The 26,244-nt window shown below is 38.0% G+C and overlaps 1 protein-coding gene across 1 annotated transcript in view; it reads left to right on the top strand.

The window, feature by feature from the left end:
* Positions 1–2,056: 2,056 nt before the first annotated feature.
* LOC146421533 (uncharacterized) overlaps positions 2,057–26,244 on the top strand; it is a gene marked incomplete at both ends in the record, with an annotated part of 51,097 nt that continues 26,909 nt past the window's right edge. Inside the window, 11 exons of the mRNA XM_085047160.1 lie at positions 2,057–2,164; positions 3,540–3,629; positions 3,716–3,769; positions 9,099–9,206; positions 11,296–11,403; positions 16,097–16,150; positions 18,206–18,259; positions 21,602–21,709; positions 24,167–24,220; positions 24,881–24,934; positions 25,124–25,177. Of these exons, the coding sequence (XP_084903286.1) occupies positions 2,057–2,164; positions 3,540–3,629; positions 3,716–3,769; positions 9,099–9,206; positions 11,296–11,403; positions 16,097–16,150; positions 18,206–18,259; positions 21,602–21,709; positions 24,167–24,220; positions 24,881–24,934; positions 25,124–25,177 (846 nt within the window). The remainder of the gene's footprint in view (positions 2,165–3,539; positions 3,630–3,715; positions 3,770–9,098; positions 9,207–11,295; positions 11,404–16,096; positions 16,151–18,205; positions 18,260–21,601; positions 21,710–24,166; positions 24,221–24,880; positions 24,935–25,123; positions 25,178–26,244) is intronic.

The following is a 26,244-nucleotide window of genomic DNA, read 5'->3' as shown; positions in this document are numbered from 1 at the left end:
AAAAAAATCCCCAAAAATCCCCAAAAATCCCAAAAAAATCCCCAAAAAATCCAAAAAATAAAAAAAAAATCCCCAAAAAATCCCCAAAAATCCCCAAAAATCCCCAAAAATTCCCCAAAAAATCCCTAAAAATCCCCAAAAATCTCAAAAAAATCTCCAAAAATTATTAAAAAATCCCAAAAAATCCAAAAGAATCCCCAAAAAAATAAAAATAAAAAAAACAAAAAAAAAAACCCAAAAATTCCCCCAAAAATAAAAACAAAAAATCTCAAAAATCCCAAAAAAATCTAAAAAAAAAATCCCAAAAAAATCTTTAAAAATCCCCAAAAAATCCTCAAAAAATCCCAAAAAATCCCCAAAAATCCCCAAAATTCAGCAAAAATTCCCAAAAAATCCCCAAAAAATCCCAAAAAAATCCCCGAAAATTCCCAAAAAAATCCCCAAAAAATCCAAAAAAATCCCGAAAAATCACAAAAATTTGCAAAAAAATCCAAAAAAAATCCCCAAAAAAATCCAAAAAAATCCCAAAAAATCCCCAAAAATCCCAAAAAATCTCAAAAAATCCCCCAAAAAATCTCCCAAAATCTCCAAAAAATCCCCAAAAATCTCAAAAAAACGAAAAAAAATCCCCAAAAAACAAAAAAATCCCCAAAAAAACCCCCAAAAAAATCCCCAAAAAATCCCTCAAAAACCTAAAAAAATTCGCAAAAAAATCTCAAAAATCACAAATAAATCCCCAAAATAATCCCAAAAAGCCCGAAAAAAAATCCCCCAAAAAAATCCCAAAAAAATCCAAAAATTCCAAAAAAAATCCCCAAAAAATCCCAAAAAAATCCCCAAAAAGTCGCAAAAAAATCCCCCAAAAAAATCGTAAACAAAACCCCAAAAAATCCCCAAAAAATCCCCAAAAATCTCAAAAAAACGAAAAAAAATCCCCAAAAAACAAAAAAATTTTTTAAAACCTAAAAAATCCCCCAAATTATTTTAAAAAATAGTCAAAAAATCCCAAAAAAATCTCCAAAAATCAGAAAAATATCTTTAAAAATCTCCAAAAAATCCCCAAAAAACCTTAAAAAAATCTTTAAAAATCCAAAAAAAATCCCCAAACATCCCCAAAACCCCCAAATTCCCAAAATTTCCCAAATTCCCAAATTTTAGGGTCCCTCAGGTGAATCAGGCCCCCTGGGAGAACGCGGTCACCCCGGCCCCCCCAGGAGCTCCTCAAACAAAATCCCCAAAATATCCCCCAAAAAATCCAAAAAAATCCCCAAAAAATTCCCAAAAAAAATCCCGATAAAATCCAAAAAAATCTAAAAAAATCCCCCCAAAAAAACCTCCAAAAATCCCAAAAAATATTTTAAAAGATCAAAAAAAAAAATCTCAAAAAATCAAAAAAAAAAATTGCAAAAAATCTTTTTAAATCCCCAAAAAATCCCCAAAAAATCCCAAAAAATCCCAAAAAAATCCCAAAAAATTCCCAATCCCTAAATTTCCCAAATTTCCCAAATTTAGGGTCCCTCAGGCGAATCAGGCCCGCTGGGTGACCGCGGTCACTGCTGCCCCCCAGGACCCCCCGGAGAGCAATCCCCAAAAATCCCAAAAAATTCCAAAAAATCCCAAAAAAATCTTTAAAAATGCCAAAAAAATCTTCAAAAATCTCCAAAAAATCTTTTAAAAATCCCCAAAAAATGTCAAAAAAAATCTAAAAAATCTCCAGCAAAATCCCAAAAATCTCAAAAAATCCCCAAAATTGTTTAAAAAATCTCAAAATCCCCCCAAAAATCCCAAACAATCCCCAAAAAATCCCAAAAAAATCTTTAAAAATCTCCAAGAAATCCCAAAAAAATCCCCCAAAAATCTAAAAAAATCTCAAAAAACCCCCCAAAAAATCTCTTCAAAATCTCCAAAAAATCTCTGAAAAATCCTCAAAAATCACCAAAAAAATCTTTAAAAATCCAAAAAAAAATCTTTAAAAATAAAAAAAAAATCCCAAAAAATCCCAGAAAAATCCCCAACCCCCAAATTCCCAAAATTTCCCAAAATTTCCCAAATTTAGGGTCCCTCAGGCGAGTCAGGCCCGCTGGGTGACCGCGGTCACCCCGGCCCCCCAGGACCCCCCGGCGAGCAGGGACTGACCGGCCAGAGCGGCAAGGACGGAGCCAAGGTGAGCGTTCTGGAAAATTCCGGAAAATTCTGGAAAAATCCCGAAAATTCCGGAAATTCGGGAAAATTCTGGAGCCAAAAAACTCTAAAAACCCCCAAAAAACCCCCAAAAAACCCCAAAAAACCCCAAAAAACCCCAAAAAAATCCCCAAAAACCCCCAAAAATCCCCAAAAAAACCCAAAAATCCCCTTTTTTTGGGGTGAAAATTGGGATTTTTGGGGTGAAAATTGGGATTTTTGGGGTGAAAATGTGGATTTTTGGGGTGAAAATTGGGAATTTTGGGGTGAAAATTGGGAATTTTGGGGTGAAAATTGGGATTCTTGGGTGAAAATGGGGATTTTTGGGGTGAAAATGTGGATTTTGGGGCTAAAATTGGGATTTTTGGGGTGAAAATTGGGATTTTTGGGGTGAAAATGGGGATTTTTGGGGGTAAAAACTTTAGATTTTTGGGGTAAAAATGTGGATTTTTGGGATGAAAATTGGGATTTTGGGGTTAAAACTTTAGTTTTGGGGTAAAAATGTGGATTTTGGGGCTAAAATTGGGAATTTTGGGTAAAAATGTGGATTTTTGGGGTGAAAATGTGGATTTTTTGGTGAAAATGTGGATTTTGAGGTGAAAATTTGGGTTTTGGGGTGAAAATGTGATTTATGGGGTGAAAATGTGGATTTTTGGGGTGAAAATGTGGATTTTTGGGTGAAAATGGATTTTTGGGGTAAAAATGTGGATTTTTGGGGTGAAAATGAGGATTTTTGGGTGAAATGTTTAGATTTTTGGGGTAAAAATGTGGATTTTGGGTGAAAAATTTAGTTTTTTGTTTGAAAATGTGGATTTTTATTGAGTGAAAATGTGGATTTTGGGGTGAAAATTGGGATTTTTGGGATGAAAATTGAGATTTTTGGGTGAAAATTGGGATTTTGGGGTGAAAATGTGGATTTTTGGGTGAAAATACGGATTTTTGGGGTAAAAATTGGGATTTTAGGGTCAAAATTGGGAATTTTGGGGTGAAAATTGGGATTATTGGGGTGAAAAAGTGCATTTTTGGGGTGAAAATGTGGATTTTGGGATGAAAACTTTAGTTTTTTTGTTTGAAAATGTGGATTTTGGGGTGAAAATTGGGATTTTTGGGGTTAAAATGTGGAATTTTGTTTGCAAATGTGGATTTGGGGGAAAAATAGGGATGAAAATGTTGGGTTTTGGGGTGAAAATTGGGATTTTGGGGTGAAAAATGTGGATTTTTGGGTTGAAAATGTGGATTTTGGGATGAAAACTTCAGGTTTTTTGTTTGAAAATGTGGATTTTTGGGTGAAAACTTTAGATTTTTGGGGTTGAAAATCTGATTTTTGGGGTAAAAATGTGATTTTGGGGTGATTTTAGGGCGAGCCAGGCCCCCCAGGCCCCCCGGGCAAAGACGGAGCTCCAGGATTTCGAGGATTTCCAGGAGAAAGAGGAATTCCAGGAACTCCCGTGAGCTAAAATCCCAAAAAAATTCCCAGAAAATTCCCGAATTTTGGGATTTTTCCTCAAAAAAATTGGATTTTTTTTCCCCACAGGGAGGAGGAGGATTGAAAGGGAATGAAGGACCTGCAGGACCTCCTGGGCCAGCTGTGAGTCTCTGGAATTTTGGGAATTTTGGGGATTTTTTGGGAATTTTTGGGAGTTTTTGGGGAATTTTTGGGAAAATTTTTTTTAATTTTGGGGAATTTTTTTGAATTTCTGGGAATTTCTGGGAATTTCTGAGGAATTTCTGGGAATTTTTTTGAATTTTTGGGAATTTTTGGGAATTTTTTTGGAATTTTTTGGGAATTTTTTTGAATTTTTGGGGATTTTTTGGAATTTCTGGGAATTTCCGGGAATTTCTGTAAATTTCTGGGAATTTCTCTTTAATTTTCCAGAATTTCTGGGAATTTCTTAGAATTTCCAGGAATTTCTGAGAATTTTTGGGAATTTCTCTTAAATTTTCAGGAATTTCTGAGGAATTTCTGGGAATTTTTGAATTTTGGGGAATTTTTAGGAATTTTTTGGGAATTTCTGGGAATTTTGGGGAATTTCTTTTAAATTTTCAGGAATTTCTGGGAATATTTTGGAATTTTTGAGAATTTTTTGGAATTTCCGGGAATTTCTGAGGAATTTTGGGAATTTCTGAGGAATTTCTGGGATTTTTTTTGACATTTTGAGAATTTTTTTGAATTTCTGGGAATTCCCAGGAATTTCTGTAAATTTTGGGGAATTTCTCTTAAATTTCCAGGAATTTCTGGGAATTTCTGGGAATTTCCAGGAATTTATATGAATTTTGGGGAATTTCTCTTAAATTTTCAGGAATTTCTGGAGAATTTCTGGGGAATTTTTGGGGAATTTTTAAACATTTTTTTGGAATTTTTTTGAATTTTGGGGAATTTCTGGAAATTTTTGGGAGTTTCTGTGAATTTTGGGGAATTTCTCTTCAGTTTTCCGGAATTTTTGGGAATTTCTGGGATTTTTAAAAAATTTCTTGGAATTTCTCTGAATTTCCAGGAATTTCTGGGAATTTTTGGGATTTTTTTTTTAAAATTTCTGGGAATTTTGGGGAATTTCTGGGTTTTTTTTTCCCCCCAAAATTCCAGGGATTTACCCCGAAAATTCCAAGGATTTACCCCAAATTCCATTGACTTTTCCATCAATTTTTCCATCGATTTTTCCATTGATTTTTTTCCCCCCAAAATTCCATCAATTTACCCTAAATTCCATTGATTTTTCCATCGATTTTCTCCCCAAAATTCCATGGATTTCCATGAAAATTCTGGAGATTTACCCTAAATTCCATGGATTTTTTTTTTCCCTGAATTCCATCCATTTTCTGGGAATTTTCCCCCAAAATTCCGGGGATTTTTCCCTGAAAATTCCATGGATTTTTTTCCCAAAATTCCATTGATTTACCCCAAATTCCTTCACTTTGGGGATTTTCCCTATTTTTGGCATTTCCCACCTCTTAACTCCCATTTTTTGGGAGATTTTTTTTCCCCTTTTTTCAAGATTTTTCCCATTTTTTCCATATTTTTTTCCCTTTTTTTCCCCATTTTTCCCCATTCCCAGCACTCCCCACCCCTAATTCCCATTTTTTTTTCAGGATTTTCCCTATTTTTGGTGTTTTCTGCCTCCTTAACTCCCTTTTTTTGATTATTTTTCCCATTTTTTGGGGTTTTCTCCATTCCCCACCCTGAATTCCCAGGATTTTTTTAGGGATTTTTCCCATTTTTTAGAAAAAATTCCCAATTTCCTGCACTCCCCATCCCTCATTCCCAGTTTTTTTCTGGAATTTTCCCCCTTTTTTCAGGTTTTTCCCTATTTCCAGCATTTCCCACCCCGAATTCCCATTTTTTCCGGGATTTTCCCCATTTTTTCAGGGATTTTCCCCAATTTTTCAGGAATTTTTCCCATTTTTTCAGGGATTTTCCCTATTTTTTGGCCGATTTTCCCCATTTTTTCAGTTTTTTCCCCATTTCCTGCCCCTAATTCCTGGTTTTTTTAATTTTCCCACTTTTTGCTATTACTCCACTCCCCAAACTCCCATTTTTTTGAGGATTTTCTCCCTTTTTTCACTGATTTTCCCCATTTTTTGGCTGATTTTCCCCATTTTTTTCAGGTTTTTTCCCCATTTCCTGCCCCTTATTCCCTTTTTTTTTTTATTTTCCCCATTTTTGGCATTCCCCACCCCCCTAAATCCCTTTTTTTCCCCAGGATTTCCCCTTTTTTTGCTATTTTCTGCCCCCCTAGCTCCCAGTTTTTCACCAATTTTCTCCCTTTTTTGGGGGATTTTCCCCATTTTTTCAGTTTTTTCCCCATTTCCTGCCCCTAATTCCTGGTTTTTTTAATTTTCCCACTTTTTGCTATTTCTCCACTCCCCAAACTGCCATTTTTTTCAGGATTTTTCCCATTTTTTCAGGGATTTTCCCCATTTTTTGGCCGATTTTCTCCATTTTTTCGCCGATTTTTCCCGTTTTTTCGGGGATTCTCCCCAAATTTTGGGTTTTTTCCCCATTTCCCGCCCCGAATTCCCGTTTTTTTCTGGAATTCTCTCCCTCCCAGGGCTCTCCCGGCTCTGTCAGTCCTTATTTTCAGTATTTTCCCATCCTAAATTCCCGGGTTTTTGGATTTTCCCTATTTTTGGTATTTCTCCATACCCTAAATCCCATTTTTTCGGGGATTTTCCCCATTTTTTCGGGGATTTTCCCCATTTTTTTGGGGGATTTTCACCATTTTTTGGGATTTTCCCTGTTTTCCCTATTTCTCCACACCCCAATTCCCATTTTTTCACGATTTTTCCCTATTTTCGGTATTTCCTGCTCCCTAAATCCCATTTTTTGGGGCATTTTCCCCTATTTTTGGCATTTTCTCCTCCCCTAACTCCATTTTTTCACCGATTTTTCCCATCTTTTCGGGGATTCTCCCCAAATTTCGGGGTTTTTTCCCCATTTCCCACCCCAACTCCCATTTTTTTTTAATTTTTCCAATTTTTTTCCCCAATTCCCAGAGCTCTCCCAGCTCCCGTGGCTCTCCCAGCTCTGTCAGACCCATTTTGGGTTTCCCTGACCTCTAACTCCCATTTTTTGGGGGATTTTCCCCATTTTTTCAGGGATTTTTCTAATTTTTTCACCCATTTTCTCCATTTTTTCACTGATTTTCTCCATTTTTTCACTGATTTTCCCCATTTTTCCACCGATTTTCCCCATTTTTTCAGTGATTTTTCTAATTTTTTCGCCGGTTTTCTCCATTTTTTCTCTGATTTTTCTCATTTTTTCGCTGTTTTTCCCCATTTTTTCACCGTTTTTTTCCCATTTTTTCACCGTTTTTTCTCTTTTTTTTCTCTGATTTTCTCCATTTTTTCGTCGATTTTCCCATTTTTTCACCGATTTTCCCCATTTTTTCGCCGATTTTTCCCATTTTTTCGGGTTTTTTTCCCCATTTCCCGTCCCTAACTCCCATTTTTTCCCATTTTTTCCCCGTTCCCAGAGCTCTCCCAGCTCCCGCGGCTCTCTTGGCTCTCTCAGTCCCTATTTTCCCCATTTCCCGCCCCAAATTCCCTTTTTTTTGCATTTTCCCAATTTTTCCTATTTCTCCATACCCTAAATCCCATTTTTTGGAGGATTTTCCCCATTTTTTCGCCGATTTTCCCCATTTTTTGGGCAATATTCCCCAATTTTTCATAGATTTTCCCCATTTTTGGGGGGATTTTCTCCATTTTTTGGAGGATTTTCTCCATTTTTTGGAGGATTTTCCCCATTTTTCCCCATTTTTTCGCCCATTTTTCCCATTCTCTCTCCCGAATTTTGGGTTTTTTCCCCATTTCCCACCCCAACTCCCATTTTTTCCCATTTTTTCCCATTTTTTCCCGAATTCCCAGAGCTCTCCCAGCTCTGTCAGACCCATTTTGGGTTTCCCTGACCTCTAACTCCCATTATTTGGGGGATTTTCCCCATTTTTTGGGCGATTTTCCCCATTTTTCAGGGATTTTTCTAATTTTTTCGCTGTTTTTCCCCATTTTTTCACTGATTTTTCCCATTTTTTCACTGATTTTCCCCATTTTTTTGCAGATTTTCCCCATTTCTTCAGTTTTTTCCCCGTTTCCCTCATCCCCCCCCTGCCAATAATTCCCGTTTTTTAAAAAATTTTCCCAGTTTTAGGGTTTCCTTGCTCCTCTAACTCCCATTTTTTTGTCAATTTTCCCCATTTTTTCTCCGATTTTCTCCATTTTTTTCGCTGATTTTCTCCATTTTTTCACCGATTTTTCCCATTTTCTCTCCCGAATTTTGGTTTTTTCCCCATTTCCCACCCTAACTCCCATTTTTTAAAAATTTTTCCCATTTTTTCCCGAATTCCCAGAGCTCTCCTGGCTCTGTCAGACCCATTTTGGGTTTCCCTATCCACTAACTCCCATTTTTGGGGGGATTTTACCCATTTTTTTGGGATTTTCCCCTTTTTTTGGGGGGATTTTCCCCATTTTTCAGGGATTTTTCTAATTTTTTCGCTGTTTTTCCCCATTTTTTCACCGATTTTTCCCATTTTTTCTCTGATTTTCCCCATTTTTCAGGGATTTTTCCAATTTTTTCAGGGATTCTTCCCATTTTTTCGGTTTTTTCCCCATTTTTCACCGATTTTCCCCATTTTTTCACCCATTTTCCCCATTTTTTCACCCATTTTCCCCATTTTTTCGCCGATTTTTCCCATTTTTTCTCTGATTTTTCTCATTTTTTCTCTGATTGTCCCCATTTTTTCACCTTTTTTTCCCCATTTTTTCACCGATTTTCCCCATTTTTTCGCCGTTTTTCCCCATTTTTTCGGGTTTTTTCCCCATTTCCCGTCCCTAACTCCCGTTTTTTCCCATTTTTCCCCATTTTTTCCCCGTTCCCAGAGCTCTCCCAGCTCCCGCGGCTCTCCTGGCTTCGTCAGTCCCTATTTTCCCCATTTCCCGTCCCTAATTCCCTTTTTTTTTGATTTTCCCAGTTTTTGGTATTTCTCCATACCCTAAATCCCATTTTTTTTGAAGATTTCCCCATTTTTTCACCGATTTCCCCATTTTTTCGCCGTTTTTCCCCATTTTTTCACTGATTTTCCCCATTTTTTCACCGTTTTTCCCCATTTTTTCACTGACTTTCCCCATTTTTTCGCCAATTTTCTCCATTTTTTCATCGATTTTCCCCATTTTTTCGCCAATTTTCCCCATTTTTTCACCCATTTTCCCCATTTTTTCACCGATTTTCCCCATTTTTTCTCTGATTTTCCCCATTTTTTCACCGTTTTTTTCCCATTTTTTCGCCAATTTTCTCCATTTTTCGCCAATTTTCTCCATTTTTTCACCGATTTTCCCCATTTTTTCACCGTTTTCCCCCATTTTTTCAGGTTTTTTCCCCATTTCCCGTCCCTAACTCCCTTTTTTCCCCGTTTTTTCCCCAATTCCAGGGCTCTCCCGGCTCCCGCGGCTCGGCGGGCTCCGCTGGCCCCGTTGGTCTCCCAGGTCGCCCAGGAGCTCAGGGACCTCCGGGAGCCCCCGGCGACAAGGGCGGGCCGGTGAGAATTTGGGGATTTTGGGGGATTTGGGGAAATTTGGGGATTATTTTGGGAATTTTGGGAGATTTGGGAGGGATTTTGGGGAATTTGGGAGGGATTTTGGGGGGAAATTTGGAGATTTGGGAGGAATTTGGGGATTAATTTGGGGATTTTGGGGATTTTTTTGGGATTTTGGGAATTATTTTGGGGATTTTGGGAGTGCTGGGAGGGATTTGGGGTGGAAAATTGGGGATTTGGGGCTGAAATTTGGGGATTTGGGGGTGAAATTTGGGGATTTTTGGGATTATTTGGGGAATTTCGGGGATTTTTTGGGGATTTTTTGGGGATTTTGGGGATTTTTGGGAATTATTTTGGGGATTTTGGGAATGGTGGGAAGGATTTGAGGTGGAAATTTGGGGGTTTTGGGGTGAAAATTGGGAGTTTTAAGGTGAAATTTGGGGATTAATTTGGGGATTTTGGGGATTAATTTGGGGATTTTGGGAAATTTGGGAATTATTTGAGGGATTCTGGGAAATTTGGGGGGAATTGGAGGTGGAAATTTGGGGGTTTGAAGGGGAAATTTGGGGATTTGAGGAGGAAATTCTGGGGATTTTGGGGATTAATTTGGGGATTTTGGGGATTTTGGGGCTTATTCCGGGGATTTTGGGAAATTTGGGAGGGGCTGGGAGGCAAAATTTGGGGATTTGGGGTGAAAATTGGGGATTTGGGGAGGAAATTTGGGGGTTTAGGGTGAAATTTTGGGATTTGGGGGAAAATTTGGGGATTTTGGGGCTGAAGTTTGGGGATTTGGGGAAAATTTGGGAAATTTGGGGATTATTTGGGGGATTTTGGGAATGGTGGGAAGATTCGGGGTGGAAATTTGGAAATTTGGAAATGGGGTTTAGGGTGAAATTAGGGGATGTGGGGCAGAAATTTGGGGATTTGGGAGGAAATTTGGGGTTTTGGGGTGAAATTTGGGGATTTTGGAGTGAAAATTGGGGATTTAGGGTGAAATTTGGGGTGAATTTTGGGGATTTGGGAGTCCCAGGGACTCTTGGCGAGTTGGGATTTCAGAGATTTTGGGAATTTTGGGAAATTTGGGAATGCTGGGAGGGATTTGGGGTGGAAATTTGGGGGTTTGAGGGTGAAAATTTGGGATTTTGGGGTGAAAATTGGGGATTTGGAGAGGAAATTTCGGGATTGGGGGAGTTGGGAGTCCTGAGTTTTGGGAATTTTGGGGATTTTGGGAATGTTGGGAATGCTGGGAGGGATTTGGGGTGAAAATTGGGGATTTTGGGGTGTTTGGGGAGTGAAATTTGGGGATTTGAGGGTGTTGAGAGTCCTGGGGAGTCCCAATTTTTAGGGGATTTTGGGGAATTTTGGGGATTATTTCAGGGATTTTGGGAAATTTGGGAATGGTGGGAGGGATTTGGGGTGGAAATTTGGGAGTTTTAGGTGAAAATTTGGAGAATTTGGGGAAATTTGGGGTTTGAGGGAAAAATTTGGGATTTGAGGAGGTGGGATTTGGGAGGGAAAATTTGGGGATTTTAGGAGAAATTTGGGGATTTTGGGGTGAAATTTGGGGATTTTGGGAGAAATTTGGGGATTTGGGAGGAAATTTTGGGGTTTTGGGGGTAAAAATTTGGGATTTGGGAGGGAAATTTTGGGATTTAAGGATTAAATTTTGGGGATTTTGGGAGGAAAATTTGGGGAATTTGGGGATTAAATTCGGAGGAGAAATTTTAGGATTTTGGGAGGAGAACTTAGGAGGGAAATTTGGGGTTGAAATTTTCGGATTTTGGAGGATTTTTGGGTCAAATTTGGGGATTTGGGTTTGGGGGATTTTGGGGTTTTTGGGGGAAATTTTTGGGGGATTTTGGGGGATTGGGGTTTGGGGATTTTTGAGGTTTGGGGATTTTGGGGTTTTGGGGGATTTTGGGGGATTTGGGGTTTTGGGGGATTTTTGGGTCAAATTTGGGGTTTTTTGGGGGAATTTTGGGTTTTTTTGGGGTTTTTTGGGCTTTGGCTGTTCCTGGGTGACCCCAAACCCCCCGAAATTCCCGAAAATCCCCGAAATTCCCCAAATTTCCCCGAAATTTTGGGTTTTTAGGGTGAGAAAGGAGCGGCAGGAGCGCCGGGCAGGGATGGCATTCAGGGACCTGTGGGATTGCCAGGGCCGGCCGGAGCTCCTGGGGGACCTGGGGACGATGGGGACAAGGTGAGAAATCCCAAAAATAGCCCAAAAAATCCCAAAAATTAAAAAAATATTAGTGAAAAAAAATCCCCAAAAAATTCCCCAAAAATCAGAAAAAAACCCAAAAAAAACCCAAAAAAAACCCAATGAAAAATGAATAAAACACCCAAAAATAACCCAAAATCCTTTCCCAAGGACAATGGGGACAAGGTGAGAAATCCCAAAAAAATCCTAAAAAATCCCAAAAATTTATTAAAAAAACGAATTTAAAAAATCCCCCAAAAAATCCCCCAAAAATCAGAAAAAAACCCAAAAAAACCCCAATGAAAAATGAAAATAATCTGCCAAAAAATGACCCAAAATGCTCTCCAGGGAGGATGGGGACAAGGTGAGAAATCCCAAAAACATCCTAAATTATCCCAAAAATTAAACAAAAATTAATGAAAAAAAATCCTCAAAAAATTGGCCAAAAAACACCAAAAAACCAGGAAAAAAACCCCAAAAATGACCCAAAATCCTTTCCCAGGGACGATGGGGACAAGGTGAGAAATCCCAAAAATATCCCAAAAAATCCCAAAAAATCCCAATTAAAAAAATCCCAAAAAAATCCCCCAAAAATCGGCAAAAAAATGCAGAAAAACCGATGAAAAATGAAAATAATCTGCCAAAAAATGACCTAAAATCCTCTCCAGGGACGATGGGGACAAGGTGAGAAATCCCAAATTATCCCCAAAAAATCCCAAAAATTAAAATAAAACTAATTTTAAAAAATCCAAAAAAAATCCCCCCAAAAAATCCGCACAAAAAAACAATGAAAAACAAAAAAAAATCCCAAAAAATTACCAAAATCTTCCTGGGGACGATGGGGACAAGGTGAGAAATCCCAAAAATATGCCCAAAAAATCCCAAAAATTAAAATAAAAAATAAAAAATCCAAAAAAAATATCCCAAAAAATAGCAAAAAAACAAAGAAAAAACACAAAAAATGACCCAAAATCCACCCCAGGGGACCTGGGGACGATGGGGACAAGGCGAGAAATCCCAAAAAAATCCTAAATTATCCCAAAAAATTCCCAAAAAAATCCCAAAAAATTAAACTGAAAAAATAAAAAAAAATCCCCCAAAAAATTGGACAAAAAATAACAAAAAAACAAGAAAAAAACCCAAAAATTACCTAAAATCCTCCCCAGGGAGGATGGGGAGAAGGTGAGAAATCCCAAAAATATCCCAAAAAATCTCAAAAATTAAACTGAAAAATTCCAAAAAAAATCCCCCAAAAAATCCCCCAAAAAACGATGAAAAAATGAAAAAAAACCTCCAAAAAAGTACTAAAATCCTCCCCAGGGACGATGAGGACAAGGTGAGAAATCCCAAAAATATCCTAAATTATCCCAAAAAAATCCCAAAAAATTAAACTGAAAAAATCCCCAAAAAATTGGCCAAAAAATGCCAAAAAAAACCAAGAAAAAAACCCCCAAAAATTACCTAAAATGGGACCTGGGGAGGATGGAGAGAAGGTGAGAAATCCCAAAAATAGCCCAAAAAATCCCAAAAATTAAACTGAAAAAATCCCCCAAAAAATCCCCCAAAAAATCAGCCAAAAAATAGCAAAAAACCCAAGAAAAAACACTGAAAAAACCCCAAAAAATGACCCAAAATCCTCTCCCAAGGGGACCTGGAGATGATGGGGAGAAGGTGAGAAATCCTAAAAAAATCCTAAATTATCCCAAAAAAATCCCAAAAAAATTAAACTGAAAAAATCCAAAAAAATCCCCCAAAAAATAGGCCAAAAAATAACAAAAAAACCAAGAAAAAACCCCAAAAATGACCCAAAATCCTCCTCAAGGGGACCTGGGGAGGATGGGGACAAGGTGAGAAATCCCAAAAAAATCCTAAAAAATCCCAAAAATTTATTAAAAAAACGAATTTAAAAAATCCCCCAAAAAATCGGCCAAAAAATAAGGAAAAAAACAATGAAAAAGCAGAAAAAAACCCCAAAAATGACCCAAAATCCTCCCCAGGGAGGATGGAGAGAAGGTGAGAAATCCCAAAAATGTCCTAAATTATCCCAAAAAATACAAATCAAAAAAATCCCAAAAAAAATCCCCCAAAAAATAACAAAAAACCCAAAAAAAAACCCTAAAAAATGACCCAAAATGCTCCCCAGGGACGATGGGGACAAGGTGAGAAATCCCAAAAAAATCCTAAAAAATCCCAAAAATTTATTAAAAAAACGAATTTAAAAAATCCCCGAAAAAATCCCCCAAAAAATAGAGAAAAAGCAAAGAAAAAACACAAAAAATGACCCAAAATCCTTTCCCAAGAGGACCTGGGGAGGATGGGGAGAAGGTGAGAAATCCTAAAAAAATCCTAAATTATCCCAAAAAAATCCCAAAAAAATCCCAAAAAATTAAACTGAAAAAATCCCCCAAAAAATCCACCAAAAAATCGGCCAAAAAATAACAAAAAAACCAATGAAAAATGAAAAAAACACCCAAAAATGACCCAAAATCCTCCCCAGGGATGATGGGGACAAGGTGAGAAATCCCAAAAAAATCCTAAATTTACCCAAAAAATACAAATCAAAAAAATCCCCAAAAAAATCCCCCAAAAAATTGGCCAAAAAACGCCGAAAAAATAACAAAAAAACCAAGAAAAAACCTAAAAAATGACCCAAAATGCTCCCCAGGGAGGATGGAGAGAAGGTGAGAATCCCAAAAATAGCCCAAAAAATCCCAAAAAATACAAATCCAAAAAATCCCAAAAAAAAATCCCCAAAAAAATCCCCCAAAAAATAACAAAAAACCCAAAAAAAACCCCTAAAAAATGACCCAAAATCCATCCCAGGGAGGATGGGGACAAGGTGAGAAATCCCAAAAATAGCCCAAAAAATCCCAAATTTTATAAATAAAACGAATTTAAAAAATCCCCGAAAAAATCCCCCAAAAAATCAGAAAAAAACCCAAAAAAACCCAATGAAAAATGAAAAAAATCTGCCAAAAAATGACCCAAAATGCTCCCCAGGGAGGATGGGGACAAGGTGAGAAATCCCAAAAATGTCCTAAATTATCCCAAAAAATTGAAATAAAACTAATTTTAAAAAATGCACCAAAAAATCCCCCCAAAAATCGGCCAAAAATGCCAAAAAAAACAAGAAAAAAAACCCCAAAAATTACCTAAAATGCTCCCCAGGGACGATGGGGACAAGGTGAGAAATCCCAAATTATCCCCAAAAAATCCCAAAAATCCAAATCCAAAAAATCTCCAAAAAAATCCCCCAAAAATCGCCCAAAAAACGATGAAAAAACGATGAAAAATGAAAAAAATCTGCCAAAAAATGACCCAAAATCCTCTCCCCACGGACGATGGGGACAAGGTGAGAATCCCAAAAATGTCCTAAATTTACCCAAAAAATACAAATCCAAAAAATCCCCAAAAAAATTCCCCAAAAAATAACAAAAAACCCAAAAAAAAACCCTAAAAAGTGACCCAAAATGCTCCCCAGGGAGGATGGGGACAAGGTGAGAAATCCCAAAAAAATCCTAAAAAATCCCAAAAATTTATTAAAAAAACGAATTTAAAAAATCCCCGAAAAAATCCCCAAAATAGAGAAAAAGCAAAGAAAAAACACAAAAAATGACCCAAATCCTTTCCCAGAGGACCACGGGGAGGATGGGGAGAAGAGTGAGAAATCCTAAAAATACAAATTATCCCAAAAAATCGCAAAAATTAAATGAAAAAATAAAATCCCCAAAACAAAAAATAACAAAAAAACAAAAAAAAAACCCAAAAAACCCAAAAACCCCCAACAAAATTAAAAAAAATCCCAAAAATATCCCAAAAAATCCCAAAAAATTAAACTGAAAAAATTCCTAAAAAAATCCCCCAAAAATCTCACAAAAAAAAAAATCCCGAAAAAAACCCCAAATCCCCCCAATCCCTCCAAAACTTCCCCAAAATTCGCATTTTTCCTCCCCCAAGTCCCTCCAAAAATTCCCAAAAATCCCCCAAAAAATCCCCAAAAAATCCCCAAAAAATCCAAAAAAATTCCCCAATAATCCCAAAAAAATCCCAAAAAATCCCCAAAAATTCCCAAAAATCCCCCAAAAATTCCCAAAAACTCCCACCTTCCTGCAGACTCGGACTTGGATCTCCTTCCAATTTCCAATCCCAAATCCCAAACCCCGAAAACTCCAAAAATTCCCAAAAAATTCCCCCAAAAATTCCCAAAAATCCCCAAATTTCCCAAAAAAAATCCCAAAATTCCCCAAAAATCACAAAAAATTCCCCAAAAAATCCCCCAAAATCCCCCCCCAAAATTCCCCCAAATTCCCCAAAAATTCCCCAACATTTTTAAAATTCCCAGAATCCCCCAAAATCCCAAAAATCCCCCAAAAATCCCAAAAATCTCCCAAAATTCCCCAAAATTCCCTCAAAAAACTCCCAAAACTTTTTAAAAATCCCCAAAATTCCCAAAAATCGCCAAAATTCCCCCAAATCCCAAAAAAAATCCCAAAAATTCCCAAAATTCCCATTTTCCTCCCCAAAATCCCCCAAAAATCACCCCAAATCCACAAAAAAATCCCCCAAAAATCCTAAAATTCCCCAAAAATCCCCCAAAATCCCCCAAAATTCCCCCAAAAATTCCCCAAAAATTTTTTTTAATTCCCAAAATTCCCCAAATCCCCCAAAATTCCCGAATTTTCCCAATTTTCAGGGCGAGGTTGGCGATCCTGGCCCCAAAGGCACCAAAGGCACCAAAGGAGAACATGTGAGTCACAAAATTCCCAAATTTCCCAAAAAAAATTTGGGGATTTTTCCCAAATTTGGGGTTTTCCCAATTTAAAAACCTCATTCCCCAATTTTTCCTGATTTTTTCCCAAATTTTCCCTCAATTTTCCCAAATTTTTCCCTGAATTTTCTCCAAATTTTTCCCAATTTTACCCAAATTTTGTCCAATTTTTCCCAAATTTTGTCCAATTTTCCCCCAATTTTTCCTGACTCTTTTCCCAAATTCTTCCAATTTATCCACAAGTTTTCCACCAATTTTTCCCCAATTTTACCCATATTTTTCCCATTTTTTTCCCCAATTTTTCCAAAATTTTTCCCCAATTTTCTCCAATTTTTCCTGAATTTTCCCCTAATTTTTCTGATTTTTTCCCCAATTTTTTCTTGATTTTTTCCCAATTTTTCCCCAATTTTCCCCAAACTTTTCCTGACTTTTCCCCCCAATTTTCTCCAATTTTTCCACACTTTTTTCCCCAATTTTCCCCCAATTTTCTCCAAATTTTCCCTAACTTTTCCTGAATTTTCCCTAATTTTCCCATTTTTCCCAATTTTTTTGTTGATTTTTCCCAATTTTCCCCAAAATTCCCCGACTTTTTAATTCCCCAAATTTTTCCCAAATTTTTCCCAAATTTTCCAAAATTTTCCCCAACTTTTCCTGAGTTTTTCCCAAATTTTTTTCCCAATTCTTCCCCCAATTTTCCCCAAATTTTTCCCATTTTTTCCCAAATTTTCCCCCCATTTTTCCCCAATTTCCCCTTTTTCCCCAATCTTCCCAAATTTTCCCCCAAATTTCCCCCAAATTTTTCCCAATTTTTCCTGAATTTTCCCCTATTTTCCCAACCTTGCCTAATTTTCCCCAAATTTTCTCCTGAATTTTCCTGATTTTTTCCCAATTCTCCCCCAAATTTTCCCCAACTTTCCCCAAATATTTCCCAAATTTCCCCAAATTTTCCCCAAATTTCCCCCAATTTTCCCCAAATTTTTCCCTAAATTTTTCCCTACTTTTTCCCAAATTTTTCCCCAATTTTTTCCCCAAATTTTTCCCCAACTTCTCCCAACTTTTCCCCAAATTTCCCCTAAATTTTCCCCAAATTTTCCCTAAATTTTCCCCAAATTTCCCCTAATTTTTCCCTAATTTTTCCCAAACTTCTCCCAACTTTTCCCCCAATTTTCCTCAAATTTCCCCCAATTCTCCCAAATTTTCCCCCAATTTTCCCCAAAATTTTCCCAATTTTTTTCCCAAATATTTCCCAAATTTCCCCTAAATTTCCCCCAAATTTCCCCCAATTTTCCCCAAAATTTTCCCCCAAATTTTCCCCAATCTCCCCCCCAAACTTTTCCCAAATTTCCCCCGAATTTTCCCCAATTTCCCAATTTTCCCAAATTTTCCCAAATTTCCCCCAAATTTTCCCCTAAATTTCCCCAATTTTCCCCAATTTTCCCCCAAATTTTCCTGAATTCTCCCCCAAATTTTTCCCAATGTTTTTCCCAAATATTTCCCAAATTTCCCTGGAATTTTCCCTGAATTTTCCCAAATTTCCCCCAACTTCCCCCAATTGTTCCCCAAATTTTGCCCAATTCTTCCCTAATTTTCTCCAAATTTTTCCCGACTTTTCCCCAAATTTTCCCCTGAATTTTCCCCCAATTTTCCCCAATTTCCTCAATTTCCCCAATTTTTCCCCAAATTTCCCCCAATTTTTCCCTGAATTTCCCCAAATTTCTGCCAACTTTTCCCCCCAATTTTTCCCAATTTCCCCCAAATTTCCCCCCAATTTTCCCAAATTTCCTCCAATTTCCCCAAATTTTCCCCTGAATTTTCCCAAATTTCCCCCCAATTTTTCCCAAATTTCCTCCAATTTTCCCCAAATTTTCCCCTAATATTCCCCCATTTTCCTGCAATTTTCCTGAATTCTCCCCAAAATTTTCCCCAATTTTTCTGAGTTTTTCCCAATTTTCCCCCAAATTTTTCCTGAACTTCCCCAAATTTCCCCCCAAATTTCCCAAATTTTCCCAAATTTTCCCAAATTTCCCACTCCAGGGTCCCCCAGGCCCTCCAGGCCCCATGGGAGGAGTTGGACAGCCTGGAGCTGCCGTGAGTCATTCCCAAAATTTGGGGAAATTTGGGGGGAAATTTTGGGATTTTGGGGGAAATTTTGGGGAACTTTTGGAAATTTGAAAGATTTTGGGAAATTTTGGGGAAATTTTGGATGAGGTTGGGAAAAATTGGGAGTTTAGAGGGAAATTTGGGGGTTTGAGGATTTGGGGATTTTGAGAGGAAAATTGGGATTTTGGAAATTTTGAAAATTAGGAAAATTTTGGGAAAATTTGGGGTAGTCTGGAGGATTTTGGGACTTGGGAGGAAATTTTGGAGTTTAGAGGGTGGGGGTTTGAAAATTTTGGGGTTACTGGTGGAGATTTTGGGATTTGGAAGGGAAATTTTGGGGAATTTGGGAGGAAATTTTGGGGATTTTGAGAGGATTTTGAGGATTTTGGGAAAAATTTTGGGTTTTCTGGAGGAGATTTTGGGATTTTGGGGAAAAAATTGGGGATTTTGGGGGAAATTTTGGGATTTCTGGAGGAGATCTTGGGATTTGGAAGAGAAATTTTGGGATTTTGGGGTTTGGGAAGGAAATTTGGGGATTTGGGGGGAAATTTGGGGATTTTGGGGGGAAAATTTGGGTGCTTGGGGGTAGTTTGGGGTTTGGAAGGGAGATTCGGGGATTTTGGGGGGAAATTTTGGGATTTTGGGGCAAAATTTTGGGGATTTGGGAGGGAAAATTTGGGGTTTGGCGAGAAATTTTGGGGATTTTGGAGGAAATTTTGGGTTTTCTGGAGAAGATTTTGGGTTAATTTTGGGTGATTTTCTGTTGATTTTCTGTCGATTTTCAGATGATTTTGGGGTGATTTTCAGTGAGATTTTGGGGTGATTTTACATGGAATTTTTGTGGGGTTTTGGGGTGGATTTTGGCATAATTTCAGGTCGATTTTGGGATTATTTTGGGCTAATTTTGGGCTAATTTTGGGTTAATTTTGGGTGATTTTCTGTTGATTTTCAGTTGATTTGCAGATGATTTTGGGGTGATTTTCAGTGGGATTTTGGGATTATTTTACATGGAATTTTTGTGTTATTTCAGGGTGACTTTGGGATGGATTTGGGATTATTTTGGGCTAATTTTGGGTTAATTTTGGGTGATTTTCTGTTGATTTTCTGTTGATTTGCAGATGATTTTGGGGTGATTTTCAGCGGGATTTTGGGATTATTTTACATGGAATTTTTGTGGGGTTTTGGGGTGGATTTTGGCATAATTTCAGGCCGATTTTGGGATTATTTTGGGATAATTTTGAGTGTTTTTTCCCCTCCCAGGGCACTGATGGAGAGCCAGGATTTTAGGGTGGATTTGGGGTGATTTTGGGATGATTTTGGGATGATTTTGGGACTATTTTGGGTTATTTTTGGGATAATTTTTGGATGATTTTGGGGTGATTTTGGATTTATTTTATGTAGAATTTCTGTGTTATTTCAGGCTGGATTTTGGGCTGGATTTGGGATTATTTTGGGCTGATTTGGGGCTAATTTTGGGCTAATTTTGGGCTAATTTTGGGTGTTTTTTCCCCTCCCAGGGCGCTGATGGAGAGGCAGGATTTTAGGATAGATTTGGGATTATTTTGGGATGATTTTGGGGATGATTTTGGGGAATTTCTGGTTAGGGTTTTTTTCCTTTTTCTAGGGTGGATTTGGGGTGATTTTGGGTTTATTTTGGGGCAATTTTGGGGTGATTTCCAGTGGGATTTTGGGGTTATTTTACATAGAATTTTTGTGGGGTTTTGGGGTGGATTTTGGGATTATTTTGGGCTAATTTTGGGCTAATTTTGGGTGTTTTTTCCCCTCCCAGGGGGCCAATGGGGAGCCAGGATTTTAGGGTGGATTTGGGATGATTTTGGGATGATTTTGTGTAGGATTTTTGAATGATTTTAGGGCTATTTTGGGATGATTTTGGGGAATTTCTGGTTAGTTTTTTTCTCTTTTTTTAGAGTGAATTTTGGGATGACTTTGGGGCGATTTTGGGGTCATTTTCTGTGGGTGATTTTGGGGCAGATTTTACGAGATTTTGGGGAATTTCTGGTTAGGTTTTTTTTCTTTTTTTAGGGTGAATTTTGGGCTGATTTTGGGGTTATTTGGGGTTAATTTGGGGATGATTTTGGGATGATTTTGGGATGATTTGGGGGCAATTTTCAGTGGGATTTTGGGGTTATTTTACATAGAATTTCTATGTTATTTTGGGATGGATTTGGGGTTATTTTGGGATGATTTTGGGCTAATTTTGGGGAATTTCTGGTTAGTTTTTTTCTCTTTTTTTAGAGTGAATTTTGGGGTAGTTTTGGGATGATTTTGGGATGATTTTGGGGCGATTTTGGGATGATTTTCTGTTGATTTTCAGATGATTTTGGGGTGATTTTCAGTGGGATTTTGGGGTGATTTTGGGGCAGATTTTACAAGATTTTGGGGAATTTCTGGTTAGGTTTTTGTTTCTTTTTTTAGGGTGGATTTGGGGTGATTTTGGGATGATTTTGGGATGATTTTGTGTAGGATTTTCTGGTTAGATTTTTTCCTCTTTTTTTAGAGTGGATTTGGGATGATTTTGGGATGATTTTGGGGTGATTTTCTGTTGATTTTCAGATGATTTTGGGGTGATTTTCAGTGGGATTTTGGGGTTATTTTACATGGAATTTTTGTGTTATTTCGGGGTGACTTTGGGATGGATTTGGGATTATTTTGGGCTAATTTTGGGTTAATTTTGGGTGATTTTCTGTTGATTTTCAGATGATTTTGGGGTGATTTTCAGCGGGATTTTGGGGTGATTTTACATGGAATTTCTGTGGGGTTTTGGGGTGGATTTTGGCATAATTTCAGGTCGATTTTGGGATTATTTTGGGCTTATTTTGGGTTAATTTTGGGTGTTTTTTCCCCTCCCAGGGAGCCGATGGGGAGCCAGGATTTTAGGGTGGATTTGGGGTGATTTTGGGATGATTTTGGGATGATTTTGGGATGATTTTGGGACTATTTTGGGTTATTTTTGGGGTGATTTTGGGTTATTTTTGGGATAATTTTTGGATGATTTTGGGATGATTTTGGGGTTATTTTATGTAGAATTTTAATGTTTTTTTGGGATGATTTTGGGATGGATTTTAGGGTGGATTTGGGATGATTTTGGGCTAATTTTGGGCTAATTTTGGGTGATTTTTCCCCTCGCAGGGCGCCGACGGGGAGCCAGGATTTTGGGTTAATTTTGGGCTGATTTTGGGCTGATTTTGGGCTAATTTTGGGTGTTTTTTCCCCTCCCAGGGAGCCGATGGGGAGCCAGGATTTTAGGGTGGATTTGGGCTGATTTTGGGCTGATTTTGGGCTAATTTTGGGTGTTTTTTCCCCTCCCAGGGCGCCGACGGGGAGCCAGGAGCTCGAGGAGCTCAAGGACATTTTGGGGTGAAAGGAGACGAAGGAACGAGAGGATTCAATGGAGCTCCAGGGCCAATTGGCCTGCAGGTCTGGGACCCCAAAAACATCCCAAAATATCCCAAAAATATCCAAAAAATAGCCCAAAACAATCCCAAATCCATCCGGAAAAAATCCCCAAAAAAATCCCAAAGAAACTCCCAAAATACCCCAAAAATATCCAAAAAATATCCAAAAACTATCCCAAAAAAATCCCAAATCCATCCAGAAAAAATCCCAGAAAAAATCCCAAAGAAACTCCCCAAAATATCCCAAAACCAGCCCAAAAAACAGCCCAAAAATATCCTAAAAACAGCCCAAAAATATCCCAAAAATACCCCAAAAACACCCCAAAAACAGACCAGAAACACCTGGAAAAAATCCCAAATTTATCCAGGAAAAATCCCAAATCCATCCAGAAAAAATCCCAGAAAAAATCCCAAAGAAACTCCCAAAAACACCCCAAAAATATCCAAAAAATATCCAAAAACTATCCCAAAAAAATCCCAAATCCATCCAGAAAAAATCCCAGAAAAAATCCCAAAGAAAATCCCCAAAATACCCCAAAACCAGCCCAAAAAACACCCCAAAAATACCCCAAAAATACAAAAAAAAATCCCAAAAGAATCCCAAATCCATCCAGAAAAAATCCCAGAAAAAATCCCAAAGAAACTCCCAAAAAGCCCCAAAAATATCCCAAAAAACAGCCCAAAAGTATCCCAAAAACAGCCCAAAATATCCCAAAAATACCCCAAAAATAACCCAAAAACAGACCAGAAACACCTGGAAAAAATCCCAAATCTATCCAGGAAAAATCCCAGAAAAAATCCCAAAGAAACTCCCAAAAAGCCCCAAAAACACCCCAAAAATACCCCAAAAATATCCCAAAAACACCCCAAAAATATCCCAAAAAATCCCAACTCCATCCAGAAAAAATCCCAGAAAAAATCCCAAAGAAACTCCCAAAATACCCCAAAAATATCCCAAAAACAGCCCAAAAATATCCTAAAAACAGCCAAAAAAATATCCCAAAAATACCCCAAAACCACCCCAAAACCAGACCAGAAACACCTGGAAAAAATCCCAAATCTATCCAGAAAAAATCCCCCCAAAATCACCAAAAACCACCAAAATATCCCCAAAAAAATCCCCAAAAATTCCCAAATCTATCCAGAAAAAATCCCCCAAAAAACACCAAAAATATCCCAAAAAATATCACAAAAAAAATCCCAAATCCATCCAGAAAAAATCCCAGAAAAAATCCCAAAGAAACTCCCAAAGCCCCAAAAATATCCAAAACAGCCCAAATATCCCAAAACAGCCCAAAAAATATCCCAAAACAGCCCAAAAATATCCCAAAAATTCCAAATCCATCCAGAAAAAATCCCAGAAAAAATCCCAAAGAAACTCCCAAAAAAACCCCAAAACCAGCCCAAAACACCCCAAAATAATTCAAAAAATATAAAAATATCCCCAAAAAATCCCAAATCTATCCAGAAAAAATCCCAGAAAAAATCCCAAAGGAACTCCCAAAAAGCCCCAAAAATACCCCAAGAACAGCCCAAAAATATCCCAAAAAAAGCCCAAAATATCCCAAAAATACCCCAAAAAATATCCCAAAATCAGCCCAAAACCAGACTGAAAACACCCGGAAAAAATCCCAAAAATACCCCAAAAAATATCCCAAAAATACCCCAAAAAAATCCCAAAAACAGACCAGAAACACCTGGAAAAAAATCCCAAATCTATCCAGAAAAAATCCCAGAAAAAAATCCCAAAGAAACTCCCAAAAGCCCCAAAAATATCCCAAGAACAGCCCAAAAAATATCCCCAAAAAAAAGCCCAAAAATCCCAAAAATACCCCAAAAAATATCTCAAAACCAGACCAGAAACACCTGGAAAAAAATCCCAAATCTATCCAGAAAAAATCCCAAAATATACCCCAAAAACACCCCAAAAAAACCACCCAAAAATTCAAAAAAATTCCCAAAAAATCCCCAAAATTCCCAAAAATCCCAAAAAATTCCCAAAAAATTCCCCAAAAATCCCCAAAATTCCCTAAAAATTCCCAAATAATTCCCAAATAATCCCCAAAATTCCCAAAATTCCCAAATAATTCCCAAAATTCAAAAAAAATTCCAAAAAAATTCCCAAAATTCCCAAATTCCCAAATAATTCCCAAAAAAAAAAAATTCCCAAAATTCCCCTCCCAAAATTCACCCAAAATTCAAAATTCCCCAAAATTCCCAAAATTCCAAAATTCCCCAAAATTAAAATTTCAAAATTCCCAAAATTTTAAAAAATTCCCAAAATTCCCAAAATTCCCAAAATTCCAAAAATTATAAAATCCCCCCCAAAAAAAAATTCCCAAAAATTTCCCCAAAATTCCCCAAAAAATCAAAAAAAATTCCAAAAAAATTCCAAAAAATTCCCAAAAATTCCCCAAAAATTCCAAAAAATCCCCCAAAAATCCCCAAAAATCCCCAAAAATTCCCGAATTTCCCTCAGGGCTCTCCGGGACCAGCAGGTGACAAAGGTGAGACAGGAGATGTTGGACCTCTGGTGAGTCACAGTTCCCAAAATTCCCCAAAATTCCCCCAAATTCCCAAAATTCCTGAATTCCCAAATTCCCTAAATTCCCCCAAAAGTCCCTAAATTCCTTCATTCCCAAATTTCTCCTCCCCAATCCCAAAATTCCCCAAAATTCCCCAAAATTCCTGAAATTTCCCAAAATTTCCAAATTCCCTAAATTCCCCAAAAGTCCCTAAATTCCTTCATTCCCAAATTTCTCCTCCCCAATCCCAAAACTCCCCAAAAATCCCCCAAATTCCCAAAATTTCCAAATTCCCAAATTCCCCCTAAATTCCCTAAATTCCCCAAAATTCCCCCAAAATTCCCTAAATTCCCAAATTTCCTCTCCCCAATCCCAAAATTCCCAAAAATTCCCAAAAATTCCCAAAACTCCCCAAATTCCCAACCCCAAAATTCCTCTCTGCCAATCCCAAAATTCCCCAAAATTCCTTCCACCACTTCCCAAAATTCCCAAAATTTCCCAAATCCCAAAATTCCCCTAAATTCCCTTCTCCAATCCCAAAATCCCCTAAAATTCTCCCAAAATCCCCTAAAATTCTCCCAAAATCCTCTAAATTCCCCAAAATTCCCCCAAAAAGTTCCCAAAATTCCCCCAAAATCCCAAAAATCCCCAAAATTCCCAATTCCCAGGGTCCCCCAGGCCCTCCTGGCCCTCGAGGTCCTGCTGGAGCTTCCGGAGCTGACGTGAGTCAAAATCCCCAAAAAATCCCCAAAAAATCCCCAAAAAATCCCCAAAAAACCCCCAAAAAATCCCCAAAAAATCCCCAAAAAATCCCCCAAAAATCCCCGAAATTGGGGAGAGCTCATCCCAAAAAATTTGGGGTGATTCCTCATTCCCAAAATTCCCAAAATTCCCGAAATTCCCCAATCCAGGGACCTCAAGGACCTCCGGGAGGAGTCGGGAATTTGGGACCTCCTGGGGAGAAGGTAAATTTGGGGAAAATTTGGGGGAAATTTGGGGGTTTTGGGGATTTTGGGGATTCGGGATGGATTTGGGGGATCCAGGGTGGAATTTTGGGAGAATTTGGGAGGAAATTTTGGGGATTTTTGGGTGATTTTGAGGACCAAAGGAATTTGGGAGAATTTTGGGAGAATTTGGGGGAAATTTGGGGAAATTTTGGGAATTTGGGGGAACTGGGGGAAATTTTAGGAATTTGGGACCAAATTTTAGGGATCCAGGGTGGAATTTTGGGGGAATTTTGGGGGAAATTTTGGGGAATTTTGGGGATCCAGGGTGGAATTTTGGGGAAAATTTGGGGAATTTTGGGGGATTTTGGGAAGTCCTGGGTGGAATTTTGGGGGAAATTTTGGGAATTTGGGGAATTTGGGGGATCCAGGATGGATTTGGGGGAATTTGGGAGGAAATTTCAGGAATTTTGGGATCCAGGATGGAATTTGGGGGAAATTCGGGGGAAATTTTCGGAAATTTGGGAATCCAGGATGGATTTTGGGGATTTTGGGTGGAATTTTGGAGGATTTGGGGGGAAATTTCAGGAATTTGGGGAATTTTGGGGATCCAGGGTGGATTTTTGGAGGAATTTTGGGGATCCAGGGTGGAATTTTGGGGGAATTTGGGAGGAAATTTTGGGAATTTTGGAGATCCAGGTTGGATTTTGGGGGAAATTCCAGGAATTTCAGAAGTCCCGGGTGGAAATTTGGGAATCCAGGATGGATTTTGGGGATTTTGGGTGGAATTTTGGAGGATTTGGGGGGAAATTTTGGGAATTTTTGGGGATCCAGAGTGGAATTTTGGGGATTCCAGTTGGAATTCTGGGATTCTGAGTGGAATTTGGGATTAATTTCGGGAATTTTGGTGGAATTTTGAGGATTCAGGATGGATTTTGGGAGAATTTGGGGGCAATTTTGGGAATTGCAGGGTGGATTTTGGGGGAACTTTGGGGAAAATTTTGGGAGTTTTGGGGATCCACAGTGGAATTTTGGGGGAATTTGGGGGGAGATTTTGGGAATTTTTGAGATCCATGTTGGATTTTGGG

Source organism: Lichenostomus cassidix, unplaced genomic scaffold (assembly GCF_008360975.1).
Source record: "Lichenostomus cassidix isolate B80296 unplaced genomic scaffold, HeHo_3.0 HiC_scaffold_33, whole genome shotgun sequence".
NCBI lineage: Eukaryota > Metazoa > Chordata > Aves > Passeriformes > Meliphagidae > Lichenostomus > Lichenostomus cassidix.
This window is presented reverse-complemented; position numbering and strand designations above follow the sequence as displayed.